We start from the raw sequence: 26,365 nt of genomic DNA on the forward strand, positions 1-26,365 counted from the left end.
CTAACTATTGTTGTCTTTGGGTACTATTACTTACGTTCTTACAGATGCTAGGTTTTGGATCATCATCTTCAGGAAGGCCAGCAGCATTCATCATGTCTGTTCTAACTATTGTTGTCTGCAATATCAAAAATCAATTTTTATTTTCTTTTCTTTTGACAATTGTTTCTCTTTAATTTTCATTAAAGCAATTGCCACTTAATCTATAATCTATATATAATCTATTATGATCTATATATATATATATAATAATTAATATTATAAACATATAAGATAAATGATAAAAACACCTTATAATGTAGATAATTGCCATATTTTCACCGATTTTCTGCCAACATGTTTCTGTTTGTCTGTCCTATTTAATGCTTAGTGTGTTTTATTTATATTTATATTAATTTTTATGCAGGTAAATGTTGAACAAGCATTTGCTTTTTATTTTAGTCTATTTCAATTTTACTGTTATTTTATTATGTTATATCTATAATGGAGAATATAACTGAAAATCTAAAAACTGATAATGTTTCCATTATAATTCTATCTGAGACTGATATTTTCTCAGAGGTAATTAAACATTTATAGTTATGTTCCTAAGATGATACTTTCTCAGATTTAGTTTTTAGTCTTATAACATCAAATTTATTAAGTCTACCTGAAACAAACGGCAATTGTTGATGGTAGCTACATTTAGAACCACAAAATGATGGCCATCAATATGCAGTTCTACATGCTCATATGACAATGTAGGCTCAACATCTTCCATTTGAAATTCCTCAATAAATTTTGTTGAGACACGTTGGAAGAGATCATCTGGTAGGTAGCCATCAAAGTCATGAAAGAGAGAAATAGCACGTTTCTCTTCATATTCAACAGCCTTTGTATCATCACGTTGGGGCTTTAGGCGTGAAAGAACATAGAACGTTCGTTCAACATTCTATAGAGACAAAAATGGAACATGAGTAGTAGATGGAATATATGAAAAAATAATTGAACTAAATATTTTAAATAAAATGTAAATACCTCTTTACTCCTTTTTTCACACATTAACCCAAAGGTTTGCATCAGAGACACAAAGAAGATAATCATCTCAGCTGAATCATCCTTCCATATATGCCGCAGCAGTCTTTCATCTAGTTTACCCCCATTTAAATTTCTCCAAAGCTGTTTCATAGATGGCTAAACAAATATAAAAGCACAAGTGTAATTTGTCAATGCAACAAAGTAATTACTGTTCTTCTGGTCAGTAAAACCCCACCTTTGGGAAAACCTTATTGAAACTTAATTACTTGTGCAATGAATGAGGTTAATATCACAGATAACATCTATTAAGGGGACACTTTGTTGGGTCTTCCCTTAATGGGAGTGCTACACTAATACGTTTACAAGCATATATTTTAGTATTAGAATCTATATATAAATTTACGTAAGGGCAAAATTCGGTAAATCGCGCCTTACTTTTAGAATTTTTACTCGATGGTATGTAAAGTTGGTTCGTACTTTCGGTACTGATTTTAAACACCTGATGTAACCCTGTTTACTAATTAAATTAAGTTAGATAATTAGTTATCGACGATTAAAACGAATTTAGGTTCAACGATTTGCCCCAGATAGGGGTGTTTTCCGATCGTGGTATACACTGTCTAATGGATGTCCATCTGGAAAAATACCCGCCACAAAAATGCGAGGAGGCTTCGCATTTTCCTATCTCCTCCTACGATAATTGTTTGTAATAGCTGAAAACCGGTTGAACAGCTCGAGTACAGTATCATAATGTTGAAGACAGGCCGATTTTCTTTAAAAAATGCTATTTTGATAGATTTAATATACGTTTATACAAATGTATTGATTTGCGATGAATGGAACATTCCAATATCTGTGTCGTTCCACAAGTGTCTATTCCCTCAGGCGTCGTAAAGGAAAGTACTGTATACTCATAACAGAAATTCGATCCATTTTTTTTCCCATCTGTGCTGCAGAGGTTGGATATAATTTTTTTTTAACGGATAATGAGCTAGCGTTTTCAGTCGCCGTAATTTAATATTTATTACCGATTAAATCGAATTATGAGTTGCCCCGAATAGAGGTGGTTTTCACAAATTGTTTAACATTATATATAAACATACGTCGTAGTGTATCGTTACATGTACTGTACTATTTATTTCAATCGACTACGACGCAATGTTTTACTGTGTTTAGTGGTATATTATTTGTAAAACATGTTAATTAATATTTCGTTACAAAATAAAGAATATATTTAAAAATTGTTCCTCTTTGCACCCATCCTCTTCCCCATCTCTCAACCATAATGTTACATACAAAACACAAATTAAGTTTGTTTAAATTTGACTTAAACAATTGGTCTCATTTTGTGACATCTTTCTCTTTCGGAAGTAATTCCCAGTGTGCTAATTTTAGTTAATCTATTTAATCGTTCCTGTAAACAACATATATTATTGTACATTTGAAATCGCCAGTTTTTTAACGCTGAAATTACTGTGTATTCGAAAACCATCTGTGGGCACGACCTAGATGGTACGCGAGCGAAGCGAGCGTACCATCTAGTATAATAGAATTACTGAGGTATAATTTCGTTCTCTGTGTGGCAGATATTACATGTTTACAGCTAAATCCTAAATGTTTACATATGATATTCACCAATGACTGACACCACTCAAAGAAGTGAAGTTTGCAAACCTGAAGGCTGGGATCTATAACTGTGATGATTGTTTTAAACTTGTCAACTACTCCCATCAAATCTATAACAATTTTTTCTTTGAGGATCTTGTCATCTGGGTAGAACAGAATCTCACCGATGTCGTGCAAATACTCAAGAAACTGTTTTCTGTCAGTTATCTTACAACTAGCAAGTAAATCATTAATCTAAAAGGCAAATAAATATTATAATGAAAAATGTAACGAAAACAAAATTATTGAGTAATTACAAACTGGTTTTCTGCTGATGTTATCAATCATTTCGTTAATGTTGAAAGGTTGTTTATATAGGATATAATACTTCATCATGCAAGGGTAGATTTGAAATCTGAAAGTTTCCTAACCAACAGTAAACTCAAGGTTTACCACTTACTTACTTCAATAATTGTTATTGCCAAACAAAATGTTCATTTTGTTTTTGGCACAATTGGTACTAAAACAATTGTACCATTCCTGTTTGATACACATTTGTTGAAGATTCACCATAAACAGTCAATTAACACAGACAGCAAAGCAGGGATACTGTTAATGTTACTATCAATAACAAGTTTTTTTTTCACTTTAACACCATTCGATGCAGCAATAAAAAAACAGGGTTTAATGCTTTAATGTGATTTAAGAATAAACAAATGTAATGGATGTTAAACACTTATTATTAAAACACATTGTTCAATCAATTTTTTTTTATATAAATGTATCTATTCTAACCTGAGATATTGGTAGATACAGTTTGTCTTTTCGTAACTTTTGTATTTCCTGCAGTACTTGTAGCCATTTGATTGGCAAAGTAAGAATCATCATCTGGACTAATTTTTGTATTTGGAGAATGATTTTAGAAGCACCGCTCTTTTCAAATGAGACACTGTTTTCAATGGTAAAGAGCTCTTCTTGAAACACCATGTCCTCAAATGGTTTTCCTTCCAGGGCTTTCCAAAGTTTTTTCTCTATTGCCTTTACCTAAAATAAATAACATCACTGTAACATGGTGGGACCAAACCCTATTAGTCACACAGGCTATTCACCCCTTACTCTCCCCGTTGTCTACTTAACTTGGAACACTACATTCCTGAGGTGGGTCTTCCAAGGAAAGTCAATCAGGATGTGGTACCATTTAATTAGTCATCCTTCCTGTCCCCTTAATATAAATATATGTTTTGTAGTTAAGTTAGTTAGTTCGGGTATTGATTCTTGAGACTATAACATCAGTCAGAATCACTACGTTTCACATTGTTTTATAATATTACTTTTTGATTGAATAAATATTATATTTTGTACATTGAATAATTGTGTGCCATCGTTATTGTCTTGGCCCTCGACACGACTACCGTTACAATCACATTGGAATTAAACGTATGTCATGGGAAAATTTAAAGGGTGTCGTACCAGCCAAGACTCCACCCCCACCCCATTTGTAAACTGCAAGAAGTCTTTTATTTAATTTATGTCACGCATTTATGTACCCAGTGTACACTGGTATAATTATACCAATATAAGAAAATGTGTGCTAAATCATACATATTTGTATACCCTTTTATTTGTTTTATTATTATAACAGATGGAACATTATTATCACAATGAAAGCGCACATACTGTAGTATCTCATTTATGAAAAAATCTTCGATTTTTACAAAAAAATATCATTTGAAATACTTTTAATCTTTAGCCTACATTTTTTTAAAAATTGAAATTAAGGTAAGATAATCATTTAATCATAAGCCAGCACAGTACAGTAGTATGTGCATGCCATGACAATGAAACAACTGTCCACCTGATTACATAATAGGGACTTTACGAAACAGGATGGTTAGTTTTCTGTGTTCGCTGGAGCACAAAATTATAAACAAGACATAGCCGTTTTATTAGTTACCCACCACGTGAAGACGACAACGACCGGTCAGAGAGAGAGAGAGAGAGAACCACGTCTACTAGCCTACTAGACTATAATAGGGCTACTCTAGCTAGGGGACCTAACTAGGCTACTTACTAGATATGGGTGTATTGATTTGGGTTTATGGCCTAAAAGCTAGAACAGCATTATCTCTAGTCTCCCTCCCCTGTCTCACGGGGTCCCTATTGAATCTCTTTGCCTTGGTGGTACGACATATGCTTTCTAGCTAGGGACCTTGCAAACCAACGCCGCGCAAAATGTATTGCACGGCAGCAATTTTAATCCAAAAACAATGTTATTTCGTTAAACAATTAAATTAGAAGTGAAAATTACACTTTAAGTGTTTTGAACTGTATATTTAAGGTTATATATACTAGTTGTATTTCTAATCGTTCTTCATGAGCACCTAATAGTATGAGCATGACATGACGTATAAAACAATCGCCCACCTGATTACGCAATATATGGTTGCCAATGTTAGGGATGAAACTACATATTGTTTCCAATGAATCAATTACAATATACAATTTTGTAATGTTTAATGAAACAAAATATGATAACATATGTACCATTTGTTGTCTTTCTTGTTCAGTTTTACCAAGGCTCTCATAATGTGTACCAATCAGCATTATCTTGTTTTTCTGTCCTGTTCTTACGTTTACAAAAACTGAACGAATCCAAAACAGAATGAACTCAAGATTTGTCATTCGATGTTCATACATTTTTCCCTAAATCACAAAGAAAATGAACACAATTTTCATTTTAAATTCTTAAACAGGTAGTTTGAAAACATTGTGGAAAATTATCTTATTATTGTGGTAATAATAGCAGCACACATTTATATAGAAAAACAACACTATCATGGAAATGGAAATAACAACAATCATGTATCAGGCCTCTGCTATTTGCACAGTTTTTGTTAAGGTAAAGGAAGATTTAGATTTTAAGATTTATATATATTTTTATATGGTATAGTTTATTCCATTCTGTAAGGGGCGGGTTTCCCGCTGTTGAATGAGTTTGAATAAAAATAAAATAAAATAAGAAATAAACATTTTATGTATATTCAAGTACATAGAACATTTTAAATTTGTAAAATCTACTTACAGTTGTTGGATCACGAACTTTAGCTGGGGCATCAAGATCTTGTTTCAGGTTAAATACCACACATACAACAGCATAAGACACCATGAATATCTATTAAACATAATCATAATTGTCAGTATTAAAAACCGTTTTCACATGTGTCAGTATACTGGCACAACTAAATATTTGATACTTATTTTTTTCCTCACAAACTGCATGTTCATCTTGGAAACATTTACAATCTGAAACATTGGTTTAATAAATAATGAATGTTTTATTATTACATTCTCCCTCTCTCTCTCTCTCTCTCTCTCTCTCCCCCCTTGCTATCCATCTATGCTAATATTACATTATGGTAGACATCAATGAATACTATTTTATTAAAAGTCTCCCAAACCTGGATACCCTTCGGCTGGCAAAATATGTCTGAGTTTACAGAAATTCTGATATTCCAAATGTATTTTTAAAGGTAAAAAGAATTTTTAGTTTCTGGTAATTAGAGACTAGAGACTGAGTTGACTGTATTCAATTAAATGAAGAATAAAATAATTTATAATATTGTAATAATAATAATTGTATTTTATAACAGATATACTGTTACCATATTAGATCAACAGATAACATTTTTGTAATACCTTAGGGGTAGATTATTACTTCAAATCAAGTGTCAGTGGTGAAATTGTAACGAAGCCAAAAGACAATTTTACTAGATCCTGATCCCAACACAACCTCAGAAGGAGGTATATGTATTAATAAGTACAAACTCTTTAGTAAGGTACAAGTATATCTTTATTCTATGGTGTCTCAAACTGAACTGTACAAAGTTATGGGTAAACGGTGATCAGTGATTGGCTATTCTGGCATGATAATTATATTACTACTACTGTAGTATTGTAACAGGAGGCATACTAAATTAAAGGCAAAACTAAGAAATTAGGTAAATCAATACAATTTACCCGTTGTATCACATGGTATATAGGCTGCCCTCCAAAGTCCCAGAAGTTCATAACAAACTTGTTGCTGTCCACTTTAGAGTCACCACCTATTCTTATAGAGCGAAGTTGGCTTTCAACTTTGTTCACGACCCCTTTAGGAATTTGTGGTCTATCAAGTTTTTCTTCATACACTGGTTCTGTTGTGGTAAAATAATAATACGCAATACAACAGTTTAATTCAATATCATTTCAACATTTAAAAACAAAATAGAAATCCATCATAATAAAGCTGTTCCTTTTTACTTAAATCTTTGATAATTGTAAAAACAGACAAGACAGATGGGGGCAGGCTGAGAATATAGGATGACACTATAACTTTTTTGTTAAAAGAAAAGGTAATTCCAATGCAATATTTAAGTATTCTAAACCTTATCCTTTCCAATCAATGGTTTAGTGATGAGTTTATTTAACCACATTGTACTGCAAGTTGAATAGATTACACAGCAGTGTCATACAATATACAAATACTAGTATTAACTGTCAAAGTAACTTGCAGGATAATATGTTCATTAGCATACACTGATGATTATGATTACATTTCCGCTTCTTAAATCATTTCAATATTTCTGATATCATTACTATGCATGAACAGCACAATCAAGCACATTTCAAAATAAATATTTACCCTCCTTTTGTGGGCTTGGCATTGGATTTGAACTTTTTGATGTTTCAGCAAATTTGACTTCCTGTTTTGATGTTGATGCTCCTGTGGGGTTTTTCTCTTTCTCATGTCTACTTTCTGAAAAATGTGTTGATATAATTAAATATGATGCTATCTTGTGATAAGGAGCATAATACATTAACATTAAATAACATTAGGCTTTAAATTCAAATTAACTTTACCAGAATTAAAGTTTACAGTAATGAATCATTTTTTGTATAAACATGTCTTTTTATATTAAATTGTATATGTATTAAATCATTTTTGTACCAATTTGTGGTTTTGTATTGTTCAATTTATATTGACTACTTTTTTAAACAGTTAAACATGTTTTACAGCAGATTACAATAACAATAAAGACATTTTAACTAAATTTGAATTAACTGTAATTAACATCTTTTACCAGATTTGGTTTTCTCCTTTGATGGTCCTGCTCTTGGTGTGTATCCTTCTGTATAGCGTGGACTTTTCAACATTTGTTTAACTGTGACATCAGTGACAGCATCCTGATACATGTCTGAAGCTTTTTAATAAAAAAAATGTTAATATATTCACATTATATTATTTTTTACACTGTTACATATTGGTTTTTAAAAGCATTGAAACCATTTTAATGTTGTTGTTGCAATAATTGATCCTCCTTGGTCAAAGTGGATAATTATTATATGATATTAAAATGGCATATTACTTATTTGGAAAAAAAAATACAAAAACACATTGTGGCATGATAGAGCATGTCACAGGGTGAATTTAAAAAAAAATATTTTGGTTGTTTTTTAACAGCAACATGTATCTGAATAAAGTGAATACTTACAAATATCCTGCGTTGTTTCTTTCAACATTTGCTTGTTACTGGGATCTGGTGTACACACCGTTGTTTTAACCATTGCATCGGTTATTAGATGCACTGGATTAAACCTATGGCAAAATGACATTATATAATTCAGAAAAGAATGTTTGCATTAATAATCTAGAGACACATAATTTGATGGTCTACTGTAAATACTTTGTTTTTACGTTGAATTATAATCTTATTTTAAACCGTATTTTGAGGTTCACAATATCATGTTGAAAACAAATTGAAAGCATCAGTTAACGTTTCTATCATTACTTTTTCACTTATCCTTACAGACAGTATAGACCCTCAACAACGTGTGTTCACAGGAACTATGCGTGTACAGTTATATACCAATCAAACAATAATACATCTACGCAATAAAATATTTAGGACACTGTTCCCAACTGCAAGTAGCAAACAATCAATCAACAAAAATATAATATAATGGGCTTACTCTTTTCTTAAAAGAGAAGTTATAGTAGAAGTTTTTCCAACATTCTCAAGTCCTACAAAAATAGTTCTTCCTTGATTAAACTCTGTTTGTCCTTCTTCGAGTGCATTTTGAAATGCTTTCACCGCATCAGGTCCTCTTGCCAATATCTCCTCTGGAACATGTATATCTTAAAATAAACAAAATAAATTATTGTATAATTTTCATTTTTTCATGGAAATTCTAAAGATGTTGGTATCTGAAATATATGCCTGTCATTGGCAGAAAATACAGTGCCAACTCATTATTTCACATAGGCTATTAAACAAGAAAACTCAGATCTAGAAAACTCAGAAATATCCATTATTAATCAGAGGGATTAAAAAAAATATTGTATACCTTTATAAAATATTTCGTTGCAGTGTTATAGATAAGGGTTTGCATAATTTGATTAATGTTTTGATTTAATTATTAAATTTAATATATTAGCTGAATATTATTTAACAGCGTGGTAACCTGAATAGCAGAATAAAATCTGAGTTTTCTAGAACTAAACAATTCAGATATATCTGAAATCCGAGTTTTCTAGACACCCATTAAACAGTGCATACATTTATTGTAATCTTTATCAGGATTTTCTTTTCTTTATTTATTTATCCAAATTGTGAGAAATAGCAAATTAACAAGAGTGTAGGAGATCACAAAAATATTGAGAGATAACACTCATACAATTATTGGAAGAGTTGGGAGGTCTGAGTTAGTCTGGAAGTTAGCATACAGCCAGCTGTCTTCACTTACCTTCAATTGTATTTGCCAACTCTTTTTCATCAGATTTTCTGAGCGCTTTAACAAGTTGCGAACGCTTGGACTCAGAAGTTGATAATTTCATGGCCCAAGCATTCAGCATTTTATAAATCATGTTAACTTTATTATCAGGATTATCTTGTTTAAAATGATCGATATCTGCCATGGTAAACTCAAGATTTACTGCTAGTTGTTCCCAATTACCAAAAACCTTAGTGGCTATGTTGATTAATTCTTTGGTTGTTATATCTATATAAAATAAGACATTCTCATAATTTGTAAAACGCTCAATGCGAAAGGAGATACATAAAACACAGTGTTCACAGACAGCTCCAGCATGTCTATGTCATAATTGTCTCCAAATCACTGTGCACAGGCTTAATTGAATCTTTGGCTGAAATATTTTCAGGAAATATTATTAACAACTTTGCTACTGACATTTGGCAAACACGTTTTCATTTTTAAAAACACACACACACAAACCCTTTCACATTTCAGCCAAATCTGTAATATGAAAAACCCAGCAAATCAGTGTAAACTGTACCTCTATAGTATAAAGGTTGTTAAAGAATATTCATACCTGATGATGTGATATCTATGAATGGTAAAGGTCCGCCTAAAAAAGGAAAATACATGAGTAAAAAACAGTTAATTTTGAAGGGTGTTACAACCGCTAACAACAGCTAATGTCGAAACAACTGTTAATGTAGAACAATCCACCGCTAATGTAGTAAAACCGCCAGCTAATGTAGAAACAACAATAGCTTATGTAGTAAATAAAATCAACACGAGCTAATGTAGAAACGGTCAACATGTTATGTAGTAACGAAAATTGCCTCCCAGCTTATGTAGTTACTATCGCCATCTAATGTAGAAAATATTTCACTAAATCATGTGCAAATGCATCGATCTTTACTTAGCTATCAGTCTTTCCACCTCTTGTAAGCAACCAACTTTCTAAACGACCACGCATCGTAATCAACCATCTCTGTTTTTTGCTTTTCATAATCGACCACCTCTCATAAGCAACTACCACTCTTAACGACCACACCTCTCGTAGTAACGACCAACTCTTGTAAATGACCCCCTCTATTGAACGACCACCATCACTGTTAAGGGACCGCTTCTCATTTATTTTTTGTCTCAGGACATGTCTACCAAATTCGGTGCCTAAACAGGGACGATGGTCGTTCAATAGAGGTGGTACTGTAACTTTCGAGAGGTCGTTCTGACGGGAGATGGTCGATTATGAGAAGAGGTCCTTTAATAGAGGTCGTTAAGAGATGTGGCTGCTTAAGAGAGGTGGTCGATTATGAGAAGCAGTCCCTTAATAGAGGTGGTGGTCGTTCAATAGAGGTGGTCCTTTAATAGAGAGAAATAGGTCTTAAAAGATACGGTCACTAACGAGAGGTGTGGTCGTTAAAAGAGGTGGTCGCTTACGAGAGGTGGTCGATTATGAGAGGTGATGATTCCTTACGAGAGGTGGTCCATTATGAGAAGCGGTCCTTAACGGAGATGGTTGCTTATGATGTGTGGTCGTTTGAGAAAGTTGGTTGCATACGGAAAGTGGAAAGACTGACAGACTAAGTAAAGATCGATGTATTTGCACATGATTTATGTATATATAATATATATCGTTTCAAATTAATTATATATATATAAACAAATAAGGCAAAGAATATTAATTCTAACCGCCAGGTGATATACTGAAATTTAATTAATTTGAAACGATAAAGATGAGGAAATCTGTGAGAATGAGAAAAAGTCGCCCCAACCGAGACTCGAACTCAGACCGCCTCATTTTATTTTACTTCTATGACCAAAATATAGACCAAAAAAATTGTTAAAAATGATAAAATACAAAAATAACTTTTGTAACTATTAAAACATTTCAGACAAAAAGCAAGGTAATTTTACATTAATAGAAAGATATATTATGATTTAAACAATCTAGGAAATCTGCAAATAAATCTATAACAGTATTGATTTCAAAAACTTGATATTCCATGGGGAGGGTTCTAGTTGAATAGGCTTGTCTAATTAAATTCATCTAAGATGTAAATATCTGATTAAGGCGTATAGTAAAAAACAAAACCAAAATTACAAAAGACTGTTGAATTGTATCTTATAATAGGACTGACAATTACAGTACTACTTGATAAAAGAATCCATGATCATTAAGATTTAATTATTTCTATTTTTTTTAACAAGCAATCACAATTATTATTTTTTATGTTCATTATTACCTTTCCAATCTTTGTTTTAAGTTTTCATAGTACTTACCTTCCAGAATGTCAATGATTTCTTTTTTCTGATCTTTACCATATTTAGCACAACTGTTTTCATTATAGCAATCCAAGGCAGACTTTCCCGCCTAACAATCAAAGGTTATAAATGTCATGTTATTATGTGATTACAAAATATATTATACTAAGCAGTCCTAAACATAATACAAAATTGTGCTTAAAATGTCACATAATTTGTAAGACCATACCCCCTTGTCATTTTTCTCCAGCATGTAAATGTAATGTTTATCTTGCTATTAAAACCATGGCAAACCTAGTGAAGGCTTACTGTACCTATCCCTCTACCTACATTACATTTTGTATCATAGCTTAATTGCACTGCATAGTAAGTGAATGTGCATTTGATGTAATAAATAAGTATACATCTAACTTTCCATGGTTGAATGCCTAATTCGAATCCCACTGAGGACCACTTTTTTAAAGAATAATTTTTGTTTGTGCTGGTTATGACCGCCTTCCCTTTAAACTAGAACTCTGTCAACATTCCGGGTCAAGATCATTAGTGTTGCAAACAAAACCAACAACAAACAAATATACAGGGGCAGTAAAAAAGTTTTCTATATGTTTACAAAAAAACTACTGTATAATGAAGTAAAACAATTGATGACATTACTATTACTATTATTAATTACAGAAATAAAAGAAAATAAGAATTAGATGTAACAGGCCTTTAACACTAAGTTCTGATTAAAATCCCAGTACAGTATTTATTAGTTACAGTAGAAAACGACAGTTGAATTGACAGATAAACAAAACAAACAAGCATTAATATATCTAAGGGACTATTTAACAGTGATTTGGACTATATGACCTTTTTATACATATATAGTATGTGGTGGTTTCTATAAAGTTTGAATTGAAACTGGCTACCTGTTTATTTACAATTTGTTCATTTGTTAATTGGTGTGAGAATATGAACTTAATACTTAATATTACTAAAACCAAAGAGATGATAATAGATTTTCGTAAAACCGCAGTTGAACATAATGTAATAACTATTAAAGAAACCAAGGTTGAAAGAGTAACCCAATACAAATACTTAGGTACTATAATTGACAACAAATTAAAATGGGAGAAACTCTCTCATGATTTCCAAGAAGGCATCTCAAAGGCTCTACTTTCTCAGAAAACTCAAGCAAATTAGAGTTGATAACACTATTTTAATTCTATTTTATCAAAGTATTATTCAAAGTATTTTATCTTTTAGCATTGGATGTTTTTATGGTAACTTTACTGAAAATGATAAGAAAAATATTAAGACGATAATGTAATTTTTAAATAGTTTTACCTTTTTAACAGTATTTGTAACTTTTTATCTTGTATTTTTAATCTGTTATAATACTGCATGTTTTAAATTGTTGCAATATTGTTGTTTTAATCTACCAAGCAAAGTGAATTTCCATTTTTATGGACAAATAAAATTTCTTGAATCTTGAATCAATTCAATTGACCTTATAAACAATTTACCTATTTTGAGAATGGAATAGTCTAAACAGTACACTGCTCAGCAGAATATTTGTGGCTGTGTGCACTGTTCTGTGACGAGTGCCAAAATAGCTGTTTTCTGAATTGTCCTTTTTCGCTAAAAGGAATCCATATGCCTATTCTGCTGTTGGTTATTTTAAGTGTTTTTGTTGGTGTTATTTATTATTCCAAAATAAAGATATATTTCAATTATAAAATAAAAGTCATTCGTTATCGTGAATGTGTTTGTATTATCAACATTGTTAATCACGAATGGAGCCTCGGCATTTGAGCTGCTGTGTACCGGATAAAGTGAAAAAAAAAACATTTTTTCAAAAATGATTACACACTTCATGGATAAACCCATTTTGGGCGAGTTCCTAAGAGTTTGATGTTTGATGATTTGGTACAGGAAACAACTGCTCTCTTTATTTATTGTTTTAGCATATTCTACTGTGTATTTATTGTCAGTCCGAGTCCGTATCACGTATTTCTAACTCAGCTGAACGCTATTAGACGACATACGCGCCGAGTATATAGCCGAATAGGGGGAAACTGCCTGAGCTTATGTACAGGATAAAGTTGCTGTCATTGGTGTTTTTGTCATTACCAATATATACTTCTGCCATTAAAAAAAGATTCAACCTTGTATCGCTTCACATGAATAAACCCATTTGGGCGTGTCCCTAAAATGTTGCTGTTTGGCGCCCCGTACAGGATAAAGTTGCTGTCATTGGTGATGTAATCATTAGTAGCCCACTGCGAATGATATCCAAAAAAGTTTATCCTTGTATCGCTTCACATGAATAAATGCATTTTTACCCCACTATGTTATGATCCCCACATGCCCCATGTACAGGCTGTGACCCGGCAGCAATGTCGAATATTGCATCTCACCCTAATACGCACCTAACTATATCATCAAACTTTTTGTATCTTTTCACATGAATAAATCTTCCGGGCGCCCGGTCTATAATAATTGCACTGCATAGTAGGCCTAAGTGATGTGCAATTGATGTAATAAATAAGTATACATCTAACTTTCCATGGTTGAATGCCTAATTCGAATCCCACTGAGGACCACTTTTTTAAAGAATAATTTTTTTTTTGTGCTGGTTATGACCGCCTTCCCTTTAAACTAGAACTCTGTCAACATTCCGGGTCAAGATCATTAGTGTTGCAAACAAAACCAACAACAAACAAATATACAGGGGCGGTAAAAAAGTTTTCTATACATTTAAAAAAAAATTAACTATAATGAAGTAAAACAATTAATGACATTCCTGAAATTTGATTACTGAGCAATTGATCTGACTTAATGTTTACACTAATATTTAATTACAAAAAAAAGAAAATTAGAATTAGATGTTAACAGGCCTTTAACACTAAATTCTGATTAACTATCTCTCAGTATTTATTACATTGTTATTATCTCAATATTAGTTACAGTAGAAAAGCATTAAACAAATCCTCCGACGACAGTTGAATTGACAAACAAACAAAACCAACAAGCAAACAAACAACAAACATACAGGGGCGAAAACATAACCTCCTAGACAGAGGGAATAAAAGTGTTCATTCTAATCAGTCTCAAATTGTCTAAAACATTTGTTGATTAGATTAACTGAACAATTTGACCACAAAAATCATTTTGCTTTAAATCCAAATCCTTTTTGGACACTGTACATCCAGCTGAAATAAATTAGGATTTTGTTAATATGTATATATAATGAGCAACTGAGAGGATAAATTTAATATCAAATGATATTTCAACAACTACAATTTAAAGAAATATACAACAAATACCTAATGTACTTTTATCATTTATTATATGTATTTAATTATGTATAATACTTCAGTTTACAGTTTAGTAAAATATGAGAAAAATAGCAATAAAGGAAGCATGGTTCTGTTTATTTGTGATTATAAACAATTCAATTTAGATTTACAATTTAACAACACAATGTGAATACTGTAATGAAAAAAAAAGAAATATTAATCACTATACAATTTGTTTGGGAGTATCATTTTCATTTTAATATTCATACAAATATTCAAACAAATATACAGGTACATGGTGGATGGTCAATAGATTGCTTGTGCATCAGACAAGAACAAACTAGCCTGTAATTATTGTCAATGATAATACTAAACCTTTTTCATTATATAATGTAAAAAAAAGAATAGAACATCAATATTATTAACATAATTTCATTACTAGAAATCTGGTAACAGATTAAGAAATCTAAAACCAACTCTAACATACTTTCCAACTCAATTGATCAGGCTAATGGTGAAGATGAAATTTGTGAACAATGGGCTAATCATTATGAATCATTATTTAATTGTATCTCTGATGTTTCCAATGAAAAGTTTGTTAATGATACGTTATATACACATGCATACGACTGTTTATGTACTAATTCTTTGCAAGTTAATGATTTTATTAATAAACTCCCCATGGGTAAATCCCCTGGATTTGATGGTTTGACAGGCGAACACATTATGTATGCGAGTAAGCAAATTTCTGTAGTCCTGCAGTATATGCTTTAATGCCATGATATCTCATGGTCATGTGACAAAAGAGATATCTAAAGTTGTGCTCATACCAATTGTGAAATCTAAAACAGGGGACATTATAAGTAAAGACAACTACCGTCCAATTGCGCTTGCATGCGTGATGTCTAAAGTGTTTGAGTCTATTTTGATTTATATGTGTGGTGATACACTCGAATCAAATGACCGACAGTATGCGTTTAAAAATGGTCATTCAACTGAAACATGTATTTTTATTCTTAAACAGACAATCGAATTTTATAATAGAAATGGTAGTCCGATTTATGCCTGTTTTTTAGATGCCTCCAAAGCATTTGATCGTAATAATCATTGGACACTGTACAAGAAACTGATTAATAGGGGAACCCCCTTATGTGTAGTTAGAGTTCTTGTGTCTTGGTATACCAATCAAAGGTTTCATGTTCGGTGGGGAAAGTCATTGTCTAGAGACTTCCCAGTTACCAATGGTGTTAGACAAGGTGGAGTTATGTCTCCTTTACTTTTTAATATTTATATGGATGATTTAATTGTCAATCTCAGTATGTCTTGCAATGGATGCGAATTACAAGGTATAAAACTAAAAAACCTTAGTTACGCGGATGATATGGTACTTATTGCACCATCTGCCTCCGCATTACAACATCTAATTCATATGTGTGAAAAATACTCATTAACGCATGATATATTGTATAACAAGAAAAAATCTGTATGTATGTTATTCTGTCCTACAGTCAGGAAATTGACAAAGCTTCCCACTTTAAACTTATTTGAGTCGGAACTTGACTTTGTTAGAGTTTTTAATTACTTGGGTCACACTTTGACACCCGATTTGAAAGATGATACGGATATCAAACGACAGTACAGGTCATTCTGCATTAGAGCTAATACACTATGTGAACTTTCTCAACAGAACAGAAACGGCGCAAAATAAAATAACCGATTAAAAATAACCGATTAAAAACACTCAATCCATTGCGTGTTTTAATCGATTATTTCTTGTTTTAACCGATTATTGCGGAGCAGTTTTGAGCTGCAACACAAATAGCGATTATTGACCTCACTTTGACCTCTAGAGTATGACAAACTTATTCACGTACGTCACAAAGCATGCTGTTTATTTGCGCGATATCGACGACGATCAGCAAAACCACGATCGCGATGTAGACCGAATAAAAATCAAATGTTAAACATTTGATTTTTATTATTTTGTGGGGGAGAATTATACGGAGAGACTCCAGGATTCTGTGTTACAAGTACACCTGTTACATACCACCAGTCCAGGCTAACGATGTTTTACATGTCATCTTTTAGGCCTGTTGTATGTTGACTTGTTTCGGTAGAAGTAATTTGATTTAGAGTCTTTAAGTGTCCATATATATTTACTGAGTTCCGTTGCATTTCTAAATCAAATTACTCAATTAAATGGAAAATTATAAAGAAATGCAAACCTTACTCAAATATTAACAAAAGATGTAATTTATGTATATATGAAAAGTATGTTATTATATGTCAACCAGAGCTATGCTCACTGAACCGTAAGAACGAGTTAGTCTCTACTTGTAGACATAGGAAAAAATTCTTACTAAATTGCAGATCCAAACAGTTTATCTAAAACAATAGGCTATTGTATACGACTTCCTGATGACTCACTTCTATTAAGCACTATGAGACAACTGTGTCACTTATGTTTTATATTTCACCTGAAGAGTGCGGCCAGCTACATGCTGGTCGTACGAAACAAATTTGTAGTGATTAAAACAATGAAGTAACCAAGTTTTCTGCTGTTATTTTATTTATTTATTTACATATATATATATGTATTTGTTATATTTGCAATAATGTACACTAATTTGTTACTGAACTATGAAGAATTATTTTTTTTCCGAAATAAAAGATGAATGAATGAATGAATTACAGTACTTAACAACAAACTAACCTTGTTTGTATTGTAAATGTCCATACGTCCTTCCTGTATGAAGAACACAAAAATATTCCTGTGTTCTTCATATAGAATATTTGCTCGAGCACATACTTGCATAGCATTATCTCCATTCTAGTAAAAGGTGAAAAAAAAAATAAAGTGCACCAGCTGTACTGCATATATTTTAAATAAGTTTAACAAAAATAATTAATGGCACCACGAACATATTAAAGTGTAGAGGATAACTAGTGATAGACAATGAATAAGATAGAACGATGTTTAGGCTCTAGGACCCTAATAATCTGGGATACACAACAGTCGGGATACACAACAGTCCAGGAACTAATGGGTTCAGTCAAGAATTATTTGGGAATGTATTCACGAGTGTTTGCAATGCACTCAACATAGAACAATTACATCAGAATAGTACAAAACATATAAACAATTATAAAATAAATCAGTGTTTGCAATGCACTCGCGCATAGTAAAATTACATAAAAATACTGTAGGACGAAACATTTAAACAATTATTAAAATGGCTGTCTGATGCATGCAACATAACTTCATAGTAGTTACATTATTATCAACATAATGGTGGTGGTACTGGAATCTAACCCTAGACATCAGCACAAACTTAGTGGTCAGCTATGAATACCAGGCTGAAGAAGTCATGGGTTCGACTCCAAGAATTTCTAAGGTGGAACTCGGTTGTTGAATGCAATGAGAATTTTAGTACATTACATCAGAGGAGGTCACAGTCACAGTCTCACTCTGATGCAAATCTATTTTGTAGTAGTTGCAATATCATCATATAAAAGTAAAGATTAAAGACAACTACCCTCACTAGAACAACCACTGTTGTATGGTAGGACAATCACCCCATTATACTGTAGGAAAATTACCCTGTTAGGACAACTATTCCTAGGACAACCACCCACTATACTTAATAGTAGCGGTGGCGCCAGGATCTTTCCGACGCAGGGGCTAAATTCTCTGACGGAGGGCCTATGCGAGCGAAGCGAGCATCGCTAGGCTGGAGGCCAGGGGGGCCGCCAAGGGCCCCCGGTGGGGGTCCAGGGGGCTTCCCCCGGAAGCAACGCGTTATAGCGTAATTTGAGGTCAGATTTAGGGTAGCCAACCTTTCCATTTGTATTGTACATGAAAAACACATTGCACGAGATCCGATGCGATGACTGTGTAAATCCATTTTTTCAATTTTAAAAATGAAGTTTTAAAGTTCAATATGCCTATCATAGAAAATATACTCGAACGTAAAACCTACCCACGGGCCAAGAGGTATATCATTATAATCGCAGAGGCGTAGGCAGGTTGCGCAAGACTAACACCCATGGGCTGATCTGTAAGAACATTTTGAAAAATAGAGCTGCTAGGTCTCCGGAAATTGCAATTATACATTGATATATGAAAAGAAATTACAAGTCTACCAGAGAACCAGCCCACCAAGGTTCAGATATAGCTAAGAACATTTAAACAAATAGAGTTTTTAGGTCCCCTGGAAATTAGATTATAGTATTTCGAAAAAAAGAAACAAAAATATATAAGTCTCCAGGACCAGCCCTACCAGGGTTGAGCTGCTAAGAAAATTGTGAAAAAAAAACTGCTAGGTACCTAGAAATTGCACTTATTTATATAGGCCCATATTGATAAATGAAACGAATTATAAGTGCATGGTTGGGTGGAGCTAAGAAAATTGTGAAAAATAGAGCTGCTAGGTCCCTGCAAAACATTGAAATATGAAACGAAATTATAGTACAGGACCAGCGCACCATGGTTTGGGTGGAGCTAAGAACATTTTGAAAAATATAGTTGCTAGGTCCCGGAAATTTAACTTATTATACGTCGAAGCATAAAACAGAATATTATACGCCACGTCTCCAGAACCAGCCCTACCATATATATGAAAAATATTTAAAAAAGAGAGCTCTAGGTTCCCAGACAATGCACTAACTGTATATTGTACATCGAAATATGAAACGAAATTTATAATACTGTAGTATCCATGACCAGCTCTATAATTGAGGACGGTTAAGCTAGGACAATTTTGAAAACTAGAGCTGCAGGTCTTCAAAAATACATTTATAAATAAATAAAAATTCAGACCTAGAGGTCTAAAAAAGTGAACAAAGTTTTACCTTTTATTTTGAAGGAAATGCGTCCGCAAGCGTAGACCATTTCTCTTTGGGGAAATCAGATTATTTCCCAGATGTGAATCTGGAATTTTGATGTACGATGAGCAGTTCATGAAATACAGGACATTGGAAATTGTTTAATGAGCCTACAGTGAAACGTCTATTTTTGGTACCCCACGGTACAGAGGGTTAATCGTAAATTAAAAAATTGAACATACGAACAATAGATCGCGAACATAATTCTTTTGCTGTATAGCGTACGTCGATATACATCACATGACGTAACGTTTCAGCAATGTTCGCCTGTCATGGAGTAAAGGATATCACGTGTAAACCACAATGGGCCGGGCCCAATGTAGTGAGTACCTATTGTTTATTAGATCGCTGGCAATAATGCATGCATTGTGTAATAGCCCTCCGACGTACTCACAAAATTGGAACGTCGCGGTTTTTCAGGCGCTGAAGCTACGAAGTGAACACGAATAATTTTTACTGTATAATATTCTCCGACGAAAAGTACTCGCGTTCTCTACTAGGCTCCACGAGGGTGGGGGGGGGGGGGGGCTACAGCCCCCGTAGACACCCCCACCCCCGCTGGCGCCGCCACTGCTTAATAGCAACATAATTTAGGATCAGCTCTTAATTATACATAACATTTATAACTAGAAATATTACAAGAAATCAATACAAATGATATGGTTGATAAAAAAAAGAGAAACATTTTTTTATTATTGGTTATTTGTTTATTTTCAAAGTCAGAGCCGACTAATATAAAATTATGATAAATCCATTATTAATATTAATAAATTGTGAATACTGTACTGTGAATAATATTATATTTTGATTGTACATACAACCCTTTAGTAAAAACTGTCCAAATTGAAACATTGGTGATTTATAAATGATATGATCAAAATCTACTGAATATTTACCAATACTTCTACCATTTCATTGATTATATTGATTGATTATATTTACTGTGAACACAAAAAGAGCATATTCATTTAGCGAGATATCTGGAGAGAATAAACCTTTTCATTTAAAGGACATATTTCTTTTCTTTAGTGAAATTCCAATATACTTTGCAAATTGCAGACGATAAAAATGTTATACTTGGATCAGTTATAATACTATGATTGATTCAGCGTAGAATTTTTCCATTTTAATGGCTGCTAATATAAAAACTTCTTGTCACATTACATCTTTTTGTATCAAAAGATAAAACATTTGGATTTATCTCAATATCTCTATGGTTTTCATATGCTTTTTGCTTTAAGATTCAATAAATAAGTTGGTGAATTTACAGTGAAATCAATAATACCTACAATAATAACCTGGCACCAGCCAGGTACAGATATATATATAGGCCTAAAGAACATTCAACATTCAGGACTAACTAAATTGTGGTAGTTGATTAACTTGGATTAATGTAAAACACAAGAATCCAGCTTATTCTGTCCTAGTGACGGATGTAGATAGCGAAGGGGAGCGAATAGGTCGAATAGAGAAATGATCTGACCCCATGTGTATCATCACATACAGGGTAGATGTTTATTTTTGGGTTTTTTCTTTGGTGTATTAAAATCTTGTTCAAAAGAAAACTACTAGATGAATCTATTAAAATAAAGAAGATTAATTGTATGACTATTTATTCAAAAATGTTAATTGTGGTTTCATGGAATGAAACTACAAATCAGTATTCGCTGTATAAATGCTGTATTCATGTTAGATAAGGTATTCAGATTAAGGTGTAGTATAATTATTCAGATGGGTTTTGTAAATACTATAATAATACTGTTCACTAAAACTATATATGTCTATAAAAAAATGTACTTAATTCATTTCATAATATAATTATTCTATATAATGATGGATGTCTATAGTGAATATGTAGAATAGAAAAATAATCCTCACAGTGTAGTTTATTACCAGCATTCTTATAATATAACATAAATAAATAATACATACATAATTAACATCAGTAAAAATGTTTTAAAAATTACTAATAATATTTGGATAGTTATATAAATACATCCACCAACTTTTTGCTGTATTTGAAAAAAAAAACTTACAAATATTATTGTCCCCTGAAAACAGGAAATATTGTGAATTATGAATAGATTTAGATCTTCATCTGTAACGACATATTTGTTTTTATGTTTCATAAATAATAAACCACTAACCATTTGCGATTTAATACTTTATTGAAACTGTCACTTTCATATTCGATAGAAACAGTAAAGTACATGCAACGAAACACCACTATGACTTTTATATTCTTTGTCATTATTAATTAATACTATTAAGAAGCACCTGTCAGTATTAAAGTTTAACTATGTGTTTAAACAGTACCACCACACTCACAGTAAAAAAATGTGCTTCAAATGGGACACAAATGGTTTATGTATTTAATGTCAACATGTTTTAATTTATCTCCGAAGGCACATAAATTTACCTACTTGTGTTATACCAAATGTGGGGAGAGATTGGAATGTTCCATTCATCGCCAAGCAATCCTTTTGTATAAACGTATATTAAATCTATCAAAATAGTATTTTTTAAAGAAAAATATTATGATGCTGTACTTGAGCTGTTCAACTGGTTTTCAGCTATTAAAAACAATTATCCTAGGATGAGATAGGAAAATGCGAAACATCCTCGTATTATTGTGTGCAAGTATTTTTCAAGATGGATATCCATTAGACAGTGTATACCACAATCGGAAAACACCCCAAATTTGGGGCAAATCGTTGAACCTAAATTCGCTTTAATTGTCAATAACTAGTATCTAACTCAATTTAATTAATAAAGAGGATTACATCAGGTGGTTAAAATCAGTAACGAAAGTACGAACCAACTTTATATACCATCGAATAAAAATTCTAGAAATAACGCACGATTTACCGAATTTTGCCCTTACGTAAATGTTATAGATGCCATTTTAATGTCGCATTAATAGTTAATTTAACTGTATATTTTTATATCAGAAATCATTAGTTGTTTTATTCATTTTATTTTCTATGGACTTGAATAACTTAATAAAAACTGCTAATATAAAGTCTAATTTTATAAATCTTTATTCTTCCTGATTTAGGAGGACAACAAAAGTACTATTCTATTGTCTTGAAATTATGAAATAATTAATTACAACTTACTTTATTTTTGTGATTTAAATCAGCATGTTTGTTGGCTAATGCTATGCAGCATGCAGTATGGCCAAATTGAGCAGCTAACAAGAGTGGTGTATTTCCATTCTAAAAATAGAATATAATATTTCATACAATATTACAAAATTCTTAGCAATGAGGAGGCATGGTTAATGTGTTTTATTTGTATTAAACACATTAATAATAACTTCCCATATATCTTTTTAAATCATGATTTTAACTCTTCATAAAATAAAAGTTTACTCAGTGAAGTTATACATTCATTCAGTGATTTCATATTACATATTCTTTCAAAAACAAACATCCATATTGTTATTGTTTTTCCTGTGCAAACATGGTGTTAGCACAAGAACTGTTCAACACTTTATTATATATTGCTACAATACTATCTACACATGTTGGTACTGTATTACTAAAAAATGTAAAAATATTGTTATAGTAGCATAAATAATCAAAATACAACTGAAATGACCATTCTAAAACTTCTGATGAAGTTTTATAAATGTCTCTAAATAAATAAAATGATAAAATAATGGCATTTCAACAAAGTATTAAATAGACTGTATGTACATCATAAGTTAACAGTTTTTAGTCTCACTGAGCTTTATATCTCTATGATTTGGTAGACTGTAATTGTATTTTAAGAACAGCACTTAAAATTAATAAAATATGATATAAATACAATTGAAAGTTTTTAATGTAAATTATTTTAATTAAGATAATTTACATTGTCAGATCTCACTCTGAATACATTTAACCCGATTTCTCATCAAAAGAGTCAGTGTGGTAAAAGACCTCTTAAACAAAAAATATAACAATATTTAATATAAAAAACTCATTACAATCCAGCATTCGAGCAGAGAAATATTATTGATAAAGGTTTTCATAACATGCAGAAGTAATTAATGTTCTCCCTGGTCATTTTATTCCAGCTGTGACAATTGTATTATCATCGCTCTGCACAACCATGAAGAAACATCAGAATGATTGTCAATATTATAATTATTAATAAAGGACAATATAAAAAGGATCTGATCCTATCATAATGCACTTTTATATGATTTAGCGAAATTAAGTAGAGCAATAAGGTAGTGTCTGAGCAGCATTGTGTTGGAAGGCATTGGAAGACACACAAAGGTGTACAAGGGTCTCTTTAGCTGTGACTGACAGGCTGTACTATCATAGACGGGTAGATGTTATTGTGTTCGGTGTATTTTAATACACCAAACACACTATTTAAAAATAGTTTTAAAAAGAGATGATAGCATCCGGTTTATTCTATTTCAAAAAGTGGTATCATGGTTATATGATAATGTTGCTATTGTAGTTTTTTATGCTATGAAACTATGTTATGGAATGAATCTACAAAGGCCTAGTATTATTCGCTGTTTAAACACTGTATTCATTTTGGATAATGTATACAGATTAAGGTGTATGGTATTGTAACGAAAATCCCTTCTCGGGTTCGTTCCCTTTTTGTGGGGAGGGGTCTGCGGTACCACGGCAAACTCGAATGAAACAAACAAATCAATTACAATTTTTGGAGTGACCTCCTTTATTCTTCTTTGATTCCAAATTATTGGTACAACTGATTATAATAATTAATTAGATTAGTTCTGCTATTACGCCGGACATGAAACAACAGCGTAACCACCAGTAATGACGTAACCTCAAATAGTAGCGTGACCACCAACAACGGCGTAACCCCTAACAGCAACGTTAACCACCAACAATGGTGTAACCTCCAACAGCACGTAACCACCACCAATGGTGTAACCTCCAACAGCACGTAACCACCAACAATGGTGTAACCTCCAACAATGGTGTAACCTCCAACAGCACGTAACCACCAACAATGCTGTAACCTCCAACAGCACGTAACCACCAACAATGGTGTAACCTCCAACAGCACGTAACCACCAACAATGGTGGGCGCTAGTTCCGTTTCGCACCTGTCGTTTATTTCGACTCAAAATTGGTTAAGTAACTTTATCGTGAGTACCACACCTTAGAATTAGGCCTCAAAAATACTTTTACGAAGGAGATCACACAAAAAGTAAAAAATGAATCCTTTAAATTGATGAATTTACAGACGTGTTTCTCGCACATCGGTTCGTGAATTTCGCATACTCCATGTTCAATGTTGTTGTTTCTATGGAGCGCCAAAAGAGCAATCATATATATTTAATGCATTTATTGGTGAAAATTACGTTCAATTTTATCATATTTTGTCAATGTCATTGTCAATGCAACAAAAATATTACTGTTGATACTGTACATGGTTTTTGCAGGAGCTTTTGAATGAATGAAAATCGACAAATTCATCATCATATTACATGTACTGTAGTGTAGGGGTATACCTTAATCTAAATAATATGCCTCTTAGTCTTACTCTTAGGCCTAGGGTTGGTTGCTATTTGAAAACAGCAAATTATTAGCAGTAAAATGTTACAGCATTTTTATTGACAAAATATATTAAAATTAAACGTGTATTTCAATAATAAATGCATTAAAAGAAGACGCATTCCACTGAGGTTTTAACCATCTATTGTTGTTGCTCTTTTGGCGCTCCATAGAAACGAAAATATTGAACTTCGAGTATGCTAAATTCGTGGCGAACGGTATGCGAGAAACATGTCTGTAAAATCATCAATTTAAGGATTTATTTGTTACTTTTTATGTGATTCTTCTTCATAAAAGTACTTATGAGGCCCAATTTTAAGGTGTGGTATTCACAATAAGTTGCTTAACAATTTGGAGTCAAAAGGAAGTCGAAAAAAAACAGGTGCGAAACGGAACTAGCGCCCAATGGTGTAACCTCCAACAGCACATAACCACCAACGATGGTGTAACCTCCACAGCAACGTAACCACCAACAATGGTGTAACCTCCACAGCAACGTAACCACCAACAGTGGTGTAACCTCCACAGCAACGTAACCACCAACAACAATGGCGTAACCTCCACAGCAACGTAACCACCAACAGTGGTGTAACCTCCAACAGCACGTACACCAACACAATGGTGTAACCTCTAACAGCAGGTACACCAACACAATGGTGTAACCTCCAACAGCACGTACACCAACACAATGGTGTAACCTCTAACAGCAACGTAGCCACCAACAATGGTGTAACCTCCACAGCAGGTAACCACGTACCGGCTAACAGGGTAACCACCAGTAGTCTTACCACTGGCTAATAGGTGTACCCACCAGCAAAGCAGTTTCACAACCACACAGAGTGTACCACGGCCCACCACGGGCTAACTGTATCTCAAGCAGTAACACAACCAGTAGGTGCAACCTCCGGCTCAGCTATCTCAAATAGTGATACAACCAGTACAGTAGGCGCAACCTCCGGCTCACAATGTCTCAAATAGTGATACAACCAG

General features: G+C 32.7%; 1 protein-coding gene across 1 annotated transcript; it reads right to left on the minus strand.

Moving 5' to 3' along the window:
- Positions 1-4: 4 nt before the first annotated feature.
- On the minus strand, positions 5-20,743 carry LOC140049700 (uncharacterized). The gene is made up of 17 exons (XM_072094649.1): positions 20,738-20,743; positions 17,671-17,787; positions 11,692-11,782; positions 9,989-10,024; positions 9,403-9,657; positions 8,629-8,794; positions 8,151-8,254; positions 7,740-7,859; positions 7,301-7,414; positions 6,637-6,812; positions 5,702-5,791; positions 5,164-5,322; positions 3,415-3,663; positions 2,689-2,874; positions 1,015-1,170; positions 647-928; positions 5-115 (listed from the first exon to the last, which is right to left on the minus strand). Exons 2-17 carry the CDS (start codon positions 17,770-17,772, stop codon positions 5-7), a joined length of 2,397 nt encoding a protein of 798 aa, XP_071950750.1. The 5' UTR covers positions 17,773-17,787; positions 20,738-20,743.
- Positions 20,744-26,365: the final 5,622 nt, after the last annotated feature.

The sequence above is a fragment of the Antedon mediterranea genome, chromosome 5 (genome assembly GCF_964355755.1).
Source record: "Antedon mediterranea chromosome 5, ecAntMedi1.1, whole genome shotgun sequence".
NCBI lineage: Eukaryota > Metazoa > Echinodermata > Crinoidea > Comatulida > Antedonidae > Antedon > Antedon mediterranea.